Genomic DNA, 12,830 nt, shown 5'->3' on the forward strand with positions numbered 1-12,830 from the left:
TCTGCATCCCACCTGACAAACCTCCAGAACTAGGTGACCTCATGACTAGAGTGTCTGGAGTGGTGGCATCCCTTCTGCTCCTCTGTGAGCTGGAACCAGTCATGGACCGTAGTTTCCTTAAATCCTGTTCACGGAGTTGCGCTGGAGGGCCCTTGAGCATTGGTTCCATGAGCAGGATAGAAGAATAGTCACTCTGGTTGACGATGTTTATGACCAACAACATGGTTTTCGCTTCTCTCTGCTTCAAATGGCGCTGGCAGTGGGGTGGCCACAGTGATGTCACTGGCTCGTCCTTTTCTCTCAGCATTTGGGTTGCGAGAACATCTCCTCCACCCTACCTATCGTATCCATGAACCCCTACGTTGTCCACCTCTTTTTCCTTGTAACTAGCTTTCCTCTTCACCACTGGAGTTGTTTGAAGCAGCTGCTGTTTTCTTGTGTGATCCAGTTTTCTATTTGTTGAGTACAATAAATGTGATTTTCATCTTTTCTTTCCAGATTTCTGTCTTCTCTACCCTTCTTTTTTTTTCACCCTCGACAAAAACAATCTCACTCGGCTTGTTTCACCTTTTCCTTGATTTGTCTGCTCGCCCCCCCGCCCCCGGCGGCGGCTCGCTCAGCTCGGCGCCCGCCTGCTAAGGCGGATCAAAATGATATGGGGATTCATCGCACGGGCTCCAGAAAGTCAGAGTAATTACATCAGCGCTCCGCACTCCTCCTACGTGATTTCATGAGAGCCAGGCAGAAGCACGCTAACTAGAAGAGCAGACACGGCGAAGACACTTCCTCATGCCTCCGGATTAGCATTGGTTAAAAGATTTAAACTATATAATTACACAAGGATCAAGTACAAATGATCTAGTGCACTCAGGAGCCAGATTATCATCCTGCGAGCTACAAGCCCCGAAGGGTTCGCCTGCATGACAAAGGGCCCACATTAGCATAAATTTGCCAGCGCTCTCACCCAAAGAGGCCGATAAGAACCTGTTCTACCTTTGCCTTGGCCCTCAATGGCTTGTTGTGCTTTTGGCAACGGCAGATAAGTCAAGCTCATTCCACTGACGCCTGGCAAAAATGGTGCTCCAGATTCCTGCTGCACCCCTGAAGGCGTCGCGGCCGATAATCCTCAGAGCGTCCGGCAGAACCGGCGGCTGTGTGTTTTCCACGTGAGATACTGCGAACGACACAAAGACTGATGCGCAGGAGGGGAAATATGTACGGTATTATAAAGCAATTGTGGATGGATAACAAGGATAAAAGGATAACGGATGAGGGCGTCGTGATGAGCTTGGTGCGGAGGGGAGCGCCAACGCAAAGGTAGAAAGACAAGATTAATGGAGGGCGAGCGAGGCGCTCATTGCTCATCAGGCCTTCCCGTCCAACCGCTTGCTCTCTCCGTCCTTCTCCTCCGCCGTCTCTCCATCCTTGTCTCGTTCGTCCTCCTCTGAGCCCCTTCCCCTCCCACGCACTCCGCAGAAAAGGAGTAAGATAAGTGGGATCTAAAGCGATCAGCATGGCAGTCTCGCTGGCAGCCAGAGGAAGCGGGTATCCGGGCCTGGAAGATTTCAGTCGTCTTAAGGATGACAAGTCCCTGGAAAAGTCCCATTAAGGAAAGCTTGCAGAAAAGACCCCGCACCAAATGACTGCGTCTCTTTTCTCAAGCTCCTTAGAGGCGGCATCCTTCAGCTGTTTATCGGGATGATGTGCTCCCTAAGTGTGTGCTCATGCTTTTTCAGGGTCAGTGCTGGTGTTTGTTTGCTCACTTGCTGTAGCTGTGGGTGGAGGGTGCTGTATACATGTAAATGAAATGTGACTGAGGGAATTCAGGGCAGGAGTTTAGGACGCCCAGACACCCCTTTAGCTAAAAGCATGGTACAGTACTGCCTCATTTCTGCATCACAGATTTATCTGATCAAAAAAGTCGCCATACCTGTTTTGATTCAGTCAGATTTAGTCACGAACCCTTATAAAGCGTTTAGTTCTGCAGCCTCCTCGCAGGAAGCTTCCCAGTTTGACTCCAGCTTGTGGCAACTCTGGGGCAAACGTGTTTCCCCTTGAGATTTTGAGTTCTGTCATGCTGTCTGTCTGTAGGGTTTTTGAAACTAGTTTGTGGACTAAACTGGTGTAAAAGAAACTTTTATCTGTATCACATTAATTCACTATAGTATCACATTATTTCATGATAGAATCACATTATTTCATGATATTTATCACTTTATTTCAAGGTGGTATCACGTTATTTTATGGTATTTCTCACTTTATTTCATGATATTTATCACGTTATTTCATGATAGTATCAAGTTATTTCATATTTATCACTTTATTTCAAGATAGTATGTTATTTTCATGATATTTGTTACTTTATTTCATGATAGTATCAGGTTATTTCATGATATGTATCACGTTATTTCATGATACGTATCAGGTAATTTCATGATAGTATCAGGTTATTTCATGACAGTATCAGGTTATTTCATATTTATCACTTTATTTCAAGATAGTATCATGTTATTTTCATGATATTTGTCACTTTATTTCATGATATGTATCAGGTAATTTCATGATAGTATCATGTTATTTCATATTTATCACTTCATTTCATGATAGTACCACGTTATATCGTGATAGTATCATATTATTTCATGATAGTATCAGGTTATTTCATGATATTTATCAGGCTATATCATGATAGTATCAAGTTATTTCATGATACTATCAGGTTATTTCATGATAGCATCACGTTATTTCTTGATAGTATCACATTATATCATGATAGTATCACATTATATCATGATAGTATCACGTTATTTCAGGATATTTATCACTTTATTTCATGATAGTATCACGTTATTTCAGGATATTTATCACTTTATTTCATGATGGTATCCCGTTATTTCATGATAGTTTCAGCTTCCGTACAAAACAACTTACACACTCTTTTTTCCCCACATGGAGTGGAGGAGGTAAATCACTAAAACTGTGGTCACTAATGCTCAAATCTACCAAACAGCATAAGCGGATATGACGTAAGACACCCCGAATCACCGGAGACGATCTGGCTAACAATATCATGAAACGGCGTGATAAATATCATGAAGTAACGTGATACTGATCTAAAAATATGTTTCCATTGCTGGCAGCTCTGAGCCAACCACGCCGCATATATTGGAGAGTAACCTGTGTGACTGCAACCTCAGGTTCATGAAATGTATGTGATTTTCTCTCGCCGCAAAAGTTCCAAGTGAGTCGCCAAACTCGCCATCGTATATTCCCCCACATTATTTTTTCAGTCTATATTTCAACAGGCATAAATAAAACCGTCTCAGGAGATTAAAGTTTTCGCCGTCGGAGAGGACGCTGGCTCCGCCCACCTGTCGGACCGCGGCAGCGTTGACGTGAGCGCTGCGTGACCCGCTAATGTGCGTGAAATACCATCCCCGACATAAATGTTATTGACAAACTGGGCCGGACATTTGGGGCAGCGAACTGCCAGCATATTTAATGCATATTCATCTCCTTTATCCTGCTGGTCTTGCCAGAGCAGGCGAGCTGTGTCATCCTGCCGCACTCCAGCTCCCTCCCAAATGTATAGTGACACTGATTATGCAAATCTGTATCTTGTTTTCCTCAATACCTGCATTAGGAGGCTGCTACTTTATTGAAGCTGAGCTATGGGCCCTCGCTGCGAGTGGAAATGGAATGCAGATTCTTTTTTCTCTCTCTCGCTCTCGCTCTTAATCTGGCAGAATCTTTCACATTTTTTTGTGTTTCTACACTTCATAACAGTCATCACATTGGGAGGGATCAGATGAGCAACATGCTTTCATGCTCTGACAGATGGTATAAATCTTTGCAGGACGTAAAAGGTTTAAAGCTCAAAGTGAGAGTGTTTGCGCAGTAAATATTCCACTTTTTACGGCGATACAAAGTTTCATGTGTCGGCGAATAGCGAAGCGGCGTGTCCGAAGAAGGCTGGCTCTCGTCGATAGTTTGAGGTCAGTTTGTGTGCATTTTTAGACTCAAAGAATTCTCCACAGCTGGACTGTGCCCCGGAGTGTTACATAAAGTATGACCTTTAACCATCACTCAAACCCCGTATGAACAACTGAAGACATCTGATGACGGTCAGTTAAATACAGACCCATTCTGGTTTTATTTTGGCTGCAAAAGTCACTATTTATTGTGCAGATTTTGATCTTACTGCAGAACTGACTGATATCATTTACATAGAACGCAGTGTAATGACTGTAAATGTGGACCCACGCTTGTGTCTGCTGCAGCTTCACTCCCTCCATCTGCTCAACCTTTTCGCTGATCCGGGCCCACATCGCCCGAGGTCAGCCATTGAGAGTGGTATCTGCAGCGTGCGCTGATCCTCCAAATTGCCATGTGTGAAACCCACCCCTCCGGCTCCTGGGGGAGTAGTCACATCGCTCCAAAATGAAACCACCGCTGGTATCTTCCTCTCTGCCAGGGAACATGTGGAGCTCTGTAGTGGAAGCTTATTAGACAAATCGGAGAAGAGTGAAGCAGAGACGCTGCAGGACCAGGATGGTGGAGACGCTGCTCTCTATTCTCATGAAATACGGCTTCTGAATACGCTGGAATCTGTACTTTCTTTTCTGTTTAATATGGCATACGGTGCATCTGCTTCAGCTGCTGCTGCTCAGATCAGCACGGACTCATACTTGCGCAGTACCCAGCCCTTATTGTCACTGATGCATTTGTGTTTGGACCCAATAGCCCCGTATTATTAGATCATGAGAAGCAAAGTCAGTTTCAGTGTCAACATGTAAAACTAAACCCGTATAGATAATGTCATAAGACCTCATTTTATGGAAGGCTTTATGGAAGATGTTAATGCTCGTGTTTGACAACTTATGGGGTCCTAAGTATCGCAAGGTGCACAGTTTGAGAGAATACTGTAGTTTTTTAGGTTGTAGTTTAGCATTGGAGTATTGAGGATTAGGGGTCCTTGAACCAAGTATTGTCTCCTGTAAAGCCTTATTAAGATGCTCACTGGAAGCATCCACCTTCGATCATGTTCCTCAAGTCACTGACCTTTCTGCTCTTAACCTGAAGCCCATAGCATAATGGAGGATATCCACAGGCGTCCACCAACACACTTTCGGATGAAGTGGATTTTAAGATTCTAAATTTCAACAGCAAAGTGCTTCTCAAGTGCCCAAACGCTTTACGAAGCATGGGGCAAGCTAGCTAGCACTAGCCACTCCGTCCTGTAGCGTATGCTATAATGCTGGAACATTATTGACACAGAGATAACAACATTCAAGATATTAATATTGGTTCTGCAACGATCTCCATTTCCCCGTCTGTACTTCAGGTAAAGCTACGGCAGTGAGAATATCAGTTCCATCTTGCCGTTGACTGAAGGCTGAGGCCAACTGGTGTGGGACATCAGAGTTTCTGCACCCTTTTGTACCATAAACTTCGTTTTCTTAAAAAAAAAAAAATGTGCGTATAGTATCACATTGATATCTAAGCATCCGGCATGAATATCGTGTTGTGTTTGCTTCTGGAGTGTGCGTCTGGTTGTCAGCTATAGTTATGTTATTACAGTACAGCGTCGCGCCTCAATAGAAGCCCATAGAAGACAGAATGTTCACCACCACTCTAGTGGATGAAAGGATGCTTATTCCAACATATATATATATATATTTGATGGGAAAGGTTTCAGCCGTGAAGGAATCGGCGTGTAAGTCAACCATCATCCACCATTATGCTGAAGCCAACATGTGACTGAAGCGAGCGGCGCGTCAGCTCCGATTAGGTCGGCCTCCGCGCGGGAGGCGGCTCGGCGTCCTCTTCCACTTGGACGTGCTGGGTTTGGGAATGTGCACATGATTACATATGAGCTTCAGCCTAAACACCGGCGTCACCTGTGCCTCCGCTCATCTGGTCTGTCAAAATATTTCCCGCTCACTCCTGTGATGCTGTGCAGGCAGCCTGGCCTCCGTCAGGAGGAGAGGGAGGGACAGAGATGAGAGGTTTGTCTCCGCCGCGGCGCATGCGCCTGTAGCTCCTAATGAGCCTGCGTGGAAACAAAAGGCTGAGCTTGTCGGCCGCAGCAGACCTCTTCACCCACCCGCCTCCTCTCCCCCCCCCACGGCCCTGAGCGTGACAGACCAAGAGCAGAGCGCCGGTCCCTTCCTGGTGGCGTGATTAGATTGGGGCCGAAGTCTCCAGCTGGCAGGCCTGTCTGTGACTGGAGGCGGCCGTCCCCAGCGCTTGTCACTGGCTGACACCTCTGACAGGCAGGGGACAGCTTCAGCAGACAGGTTCATTAAATGGCATTTTTTACAGCTGGGCCTCCAAAAAGAAAGAAAAAAAAAAATGAGGGCTGGGCTTTGTCAAATCTCCAAGTCTTCAGGGGCCCGGTGCTGGTGGGGACCAAGGCTTTGTTGTTATGACAAGTTTTTTGATCAGGGCTGTTTGGGAGCAGCTCTGTTTTCTCCTCTTTAGCCTCTCTTTTGTTGACAGTCGGCCCTTTGGCCTGCGCTTTGTCGCGGCAGCAAATGTTCACCTGAGGAAGCCCGACGTCGCCCGGTCTGGATCTGAAGCGCATGAATCTTTGCGCTGCTTAGCGTCTGATTCAGCACAAAACTGGCCAGCTCACTTCTGGCTAATTTATTAGCATGAATAAATAGTGTTTTCCCATTGAAGAAGAAACAATGAAAAAATAAAACGGCTTTGCTGACGTCTGGAAAATAACTTATAACAGCAGCTCCTTGACACAGTGGGCTTCTGTTTTCTTCCCATGATGCACGTCTTTCTAAGTCATCTCTGAACATCTGGCTGCAGAGGAAAGAGTCGGATGAAAGGCCGTGAGCGTTGTAGCGCTCCGGTCCCTCCGCCTCACCCTCGCTCCCCCAACCGCAGCATCCTCTGGGCCCGGCGGTCTCTATGACAACTGTTTGAGTTGGGGGTTGCAGAGGTGTCAAACCGGGGCATTGCTGGAGATGCTGCTCTGCACGCGGAGCTTCTCCGGCTAATCCAATTTTAATTGAGCTCCAGAGATTTTGGCTGTGGCGCCGAGGTCGGGCGCGAGCTATTCCGGGGAGAAATTACCGCTCCTGCCGCACTCTTCCTTGCTTTTAAATGAGCATTAGCATCGGAGCGGAGCTAGCTTAACATCTCTCTCCCCGCTGCCCGACACACACACACACACACACACACACGCCGTCCTCGCCCACTGGCTGCCATGTCATGTCTTCATTCTCGCCGGCGCAAACCTGTCATTATTACCTGGGGAGCTGATGAGTTTGCACGCTGGCTCGCAGCGTCCGACAAAATTGTTCAGTCGGAGCAAAGCGAGGTGGAAAGGAAGAGGAAAGTGTGAGGGGGCCATTCTCACCTGTCAGGTCCTCTGTGTGTGTGTGTGTGTGTGTGTGTGTGGAGCACACACTCTAATGAGCTCTGCTCTTCTCTTTTTTTCCAGTTTGTCACTGACCCATGAAGTCAGTTTTTGGACTCCTTGCCTTTTGCTCTGGTTAGACAAATGGAAGAGTCAGGGTGAATTTGGAAGGCTGTGCACTGTTTACCAACCAGGCTCCACCTGGAGGTGATAGATGCACGGCAGGGCTGCGATGTTGAGGGTTTATGGTGTAAAAGATCACGGCCACCTCTGTCCTTCTACTGAAAGATGGCCATGTTTCCTTCAGCTGAGAAGCAGGTTGAGTTTCTCCTTCCTTGCTTCCTGACACCAGCCTCAGGCATCTAGAAATGTCTCCAGTTTGACTCCTCTGTTTATTTTCTTTAGTTTAAACATTAAACGAAACACTCTGTCCTGATCCAGAGTTAAATCTAAAGGTGACAGAACCTTCTGACCAGGAAAGCACTGCTTGTGGAGAAACAGAATTTAATCTCCACTGAGAAAACACTTTATTTATTTACATTTATGTGATGTCACAATCTCCTCAAAACTGTATCTTCTTGCCTTTCAGCTGCTCTGTGTAATACACACATGTGCCTTCTACTTCTGTGTTCTGTTTCCCTTTTGTCCAACAAAAATGTCACTAGATATTTCATTGTTCTTATCATTGGTTGAAGTGCAGTCAAGGCCACCACAGCTGAGACCAAGATCAGAACATGCTAAGACTTTGAGGGCAACAGACAGAGACGGGACCAAGACCAAGACCAAAACCAAGCAGTTTGTTTCATTGATGATGAAAGAAGCATTTCAGTTCTTGATTTATTTATATTGAAAAGATGACCGTTTCTTACGTAGTAGGAAAATAAATATGTGTCAAGATGACTCATGTTTCTGTCCTCATTGGTCTTGGTCTCAAATGCAAGATTAAGTTAGCTATAAACCTTTTAGCTTTAAGAGGAAGCTCCATGAGTCCATTTCCATCTAAATGTTCTTCCTCTAACCCGTTGCTTCCTCTGCTGTCTCAGATTCTGGTCTACACCGAAGGTTTACACGGGAAGTGGATGTTCAGTGAAATCCGGGCCGTCTTCACCCGCCGTCACCTCCTCCAGAACACCGCCATCGAGGTCTTCATGGCCAACAGAAGTAAGACAGCTGTGGTCAGCAGCGAGGTTGTGGAAAGCCCTGACGTGTCTGACTGCCCTCAGCCTCCGTGATGTTCAACCTCCCTGACCAGGCCACGGTGAAGAAGGTGGTCCACAGTCTACCTCGCGTCGGAGTGGGAACCAGCTACGGCCTTCCACAAGCCCGGTGGGTGAAAGTGGACAGCTTTTGTTGTCTTTGTTAGCCTGCAGCAGTTGACGTCCTAATGCCTGGCTCAGTGAAGTGGAAGTGCCACTGACCCGGACTGAACTGACCTCATTCTCTGACTGAAGACTGTGTGACCAGCCGACAGCCAGGCCACTGACCACTGAGAAAACCCCACATTCCCAGAAGACGCTCCACGCTAACAGGCCTATTTATACACCGCTGCAAAACAAACACTCCCCTCAGGGCTGTGTAAACACGGCGCTGCTCTTTTGCTAATGAAGTGGACTTTAATTGTACGTGTAACTTGCTCTTTAATTGGCGATAGCTGTGAACTTTTCCATCCACATGGACGTGTCTCTGAGTCGAACTCACTTGCAGGTTAAAAAAGTGTTGTGGAGTCTCAGAATGACACTTCCACAGCGGCTCGCAGAAGGACGCGTGGGTCACTTAATACCATCCTGCAGCTTTGTTCGCTCAGTGGTGTTGAGGTTGGTCAGTGGTTCTGTCTGATGCGACTGCAGTGTCATGGCACAGACATAGGAGGGAAGAACCAGCCGGTCTAAAGTGAATGAGTGAGGCCCGGACACATGGCCTTCAGCTCAGAGATGTGTGTTGGCTGTCATCCTTCAGAGAGGTCTGACCCTATATGGTGCATGGTTGCTGCGCTGAGCTCCAAACACCTGCTGTGCTTGCCATGAGGCTGGACCTCGACAGGCCCTGCCTCGCAGACAGATGCTGGTGTCTCACACTGGCACTCACCTCCTCCAGTGGTGGAAGTGGAAGTTCAGTCCAACATCACTGCCAGTCAGTTGACCCAGATAAAGCTGCCACCTGGGTCGGGCTGTGGTTGGTGAAAGAGCTACTATTGATATCAACTCAAGTATGAAGAAGGAATGGGACGCCAAGGTGGCTACATGTCCAGGAGAATCATATGCTTTTCATCTCCTATAAAGGTTGCCACAGCAAGTCAGCCTCTGTCCTCTTTATGCCTCCCTCACCACGTCTCACTCGTCCTCCCTTTCTTCTCCAACATCCTCAGCCTCTCCTCTCCATCTGTCCTCCCTCTAACATCCAAACTTCTCCATGTCCCTCTGATGCACTCATTTCTGATCCAGTCCTTTCTATATTCGCTCGCCATGAAACTGATCAAGTTTCCTTTCAAAAACTTTTCTTCGGCAGCTTTAAAGCCGCACTGTTCTATATATATATATATAAACACTCGTGTTTGTGATGGGATGTGTGCTCCTTCCTGATCCAAATGTCTCCCCAGGCGAATCTCCCTGGCCACCCCCCGGCAGCTCTTCAAGTCTTCAAACATGACCCAGCGCTGGCAGCGGAGAGAGATTTCCAACTTTGAGTACCTGATGTTTCTCAACACCATCGCAGGTAGGTCTCATTATCACATTCCCCAGTGAGTCTGCCAGCTCTTAATTTGGAAGCCGCCGCCGCCGTCACTTAGGCAGATAGATCTGGATTTGTTTTCCTCCACACTTGGATAAAAGTCGCAGCCAGTGGAAGTGTTTTTCACGTGTTCTCTGCGTGAAACTCCTCTTAGTTTAGGTTGAGTTGTCGTGATCAATGCAGCTGATGCGCTGGAAGCAGACCGCAGCGGTCCTCAGGTATTTGCTGGAGGAGCCGTGGCCCTCTTCCGTGGCGCTCATCGCCCAGGATCCGCCGCCGTTTGAAGCAAAGAGCAGCGGCGGCGTTTTCTGGATAATTAGCGGCGGGCTGTTGGAGGGCGCACCGGAGCCTGTTGTCGACTGTGATCTGAAGCGCGGCTTAACAGGGAAGGCGAGAGCGGCTCCTCCGCCGTGAAAGGTGTCATCCTCGCCGCATATCCATGCATATTTATACGGAGCGGGCTGCATTATTGTCAGCTAATTAGATGTAAGGCCGACAGAAAAACATGCAGAAATTCATTAAAAGTCCCGGCTAATGACCCCGGCTGACAGGGGTGTCAGAAAGCAGCGGCGAGCGGCAGACAGGCGAAGGATGAAGTGCCGGGAAGAGGTGCGAACGGGACGTGCTCTTCTAATTAAACACCATTCCGCCGTCATTAACATCCTGCCCCCCCCCTACCCCCACCCCCCATACACCCCCCTCCACAAGTCCAGCCTCGGCTCCTCCAGGTCTTCCAGCAATCTCCCCAATGATGCTCCACACTTGTCTGGCTGCGCCGCCATCCCAACGTGGATAATGATGCTCTGCCGCTTCCGCGAGACCCCGGCCACCCTCAGACAGAGGCGGCAGCCATTATCGCGCCGCTGAGTTCGACCCAGCCCCACATCAGCTGACAGCCTGTCACGCAACCCGCAGGCACGTCGCATCAATTAAAACTCCTGGGAAACTCATTCATTCCAAGGAAGTCATCCCCTTCAAAACTGGGAATCTGCAGACATGGAACAATATGGAGTGCATTCATGGAAGCAGGTTATGTTTCCTCGGGTTAGACGCGTTGCCTTTTTCATACTACACTTATATACGAATGGTCCAAGTTTATTTTGTTTTTGAGGCTGCAGAATTTCCAAAAAAAGCTTTTGTCCAAGTTACATTTCCAGTTCTATGTGTGGGCATTTGACTGTGTAACTACATATAAACTGGACTAATAAGCAAACAGAGGTGATGACATTAAACAAACAAACATATTTACAACAACAAACTTTCAAAAACAAACTGGACTTCTGTTCTGTTTTTCTGCCAGGACCTGAAATAGAAACTGAAACTTGAATTTACTTTATTCATGGTTGTGAGTGAGACTGACTGACTGGTATGTGAAACAGTGCTGTCATACGAGCCTTCTAGCTAATACAGAGCTGTGCGGCCCGGGTGCCATATGTGGCCCCTTGCATGTGTTTTTGCGGCTCTCATGAGGTCACACTAAAACTTATAAGTCATCATTTTTCTGTTATTTTTTAATCCTGTTTCCATTTTTGCCAATAATTGTCATTTTAGTATTTTCCTCAAAATGTGTTGAAAGAAAATTCTAATTATATTTTGAAATAACTTGCCTAGGAGCCCATCCTCCCTCCCATGGTGTGGTATGAGTCGGAAAGTGGACTTTAGCGTCCGGTACTGACACAGCCAAAGGCAGCCGTCACTGTTGGCTGGTGATGATGGTTTACAATGAAACAATGTTCCGCCTTCTGCAGCATGTGGTGACGCCATGTGTGGCGCATCATTGAAAGTAAGACGGAGGTTGGAGTTAGGTAAGCCATGGGATGGCGCTCCTGCCGCTCTACATCTTCTTCTTTCTCTTTCAGCTTCTCCCTTCAGCGGTGGCCACAGCGAATCGTCTTCCTCCATCTCACCCTGTCCTCTGCTTCCTCTTCTCTCAAACCTACAAACCTCTTGTCCTCCTTCACCACCTCCATCAATCTCCTCTTTGGCCTTCCTCTCCACCTTCTGCCTGGCAGTTCCAACCTCAACATCTTCCTACCAATGTACTGGCTCTCTCTCTTCTGTACATGTCCAAACCATCTCCATCTAGCCTCTCTGACTTTGTCTCCTAAACACCTGACCACATGTGCTCTCCCTCTGATCTACTGCTTCCTGATCCTATCATCATCCTGCTCACTCCCAGAGAGAAGCTCAGCATATTCACCTGTGCTACCTCCAGCTCTGCCTCCTGTCTTTTCCTCAGTGTCACTGTTTCCAAACCATACAACATTGCTGGCCTCACCACCCTTTTGTACACTTTCCCTTTCATCCTCGCCGACACCCTCTTGTCACACATCACACCTGACACTTTTCTCCAATGATTCCATCCTGCCTGCACCTGCTTCTTCACCTCTTTTTGACACTCTCCATTGCCCTGGACAGTTGAGCCTCACTACTTCAAATCCCCCACCTTCTTTATCTCTACATCCTGTAACTTAATCTGTCCACTTGGCTCCCTCTCATTCACACACATGTATTCCGTCTTACTGCAGCTAACCTTCATCCCTCTCCTTTCTGAGGCAAACCTCCACCTCTCCAGCTCATCTTCCACTTGCTCCCTGCTCTCACCACAGATCACAATGTCATCAGCAAACATCAGATGCTGCTGTATATCTATCCATTCTCATAGGTAGAACAAAATGAGTGTCATCCCATGCCATATTTTTTCAACACAGTCTCACGGTGAAGTCAC

General features: G+C 47.4%; 1 protein-coding gene across 8 annotated transcripts in view; it reads left to right on the forward strand.

Moving 5' to 3' along the window:
• Positions 1 to 12,830, forward strand: part of nbeab (neurobeachin b) — a 223,080-nt gene that overhangs the window by 178,050 nt on the left and 32,200 nt on the right. For all 8 annotated transcript variants that reach the window (XM_053872361.1, XM_053872359.1, XM_053872362.1 and 5 more), the window contains 3 exons: positions 8,419 to 8,536; positions 8,599 to 8,701; positions 9,972 to 10,087. In XM_053872361.1, coding sequence (XP_053728336.1) covers positions 8,419 to 8,536; positions 8,599 to 8,701; positions 9,972 to 10,087 — 337 coding nt within the window. The remainder of the gene's footprint in view (positions 1 to 8,418; positions 8,537 to 8,598; positions 8,702 to 9,971; positions 10,088 to 12,830) is intronic.

This window comes from Synchiropus splendidus, chromosome 8 (assembly GCF_027744825.2).
Source record: "Synchiropus splendidus isolate RoL2022-P1 chromosome 8, RoL_Sspl_1.0, whole genome shotgun sequence".
NCBI lineage: Eukaryota > Metazoa > Chordata > Actinopteri > Syngnathiformes > Callionymidae > Synchiropus > Synchiropus splendidus.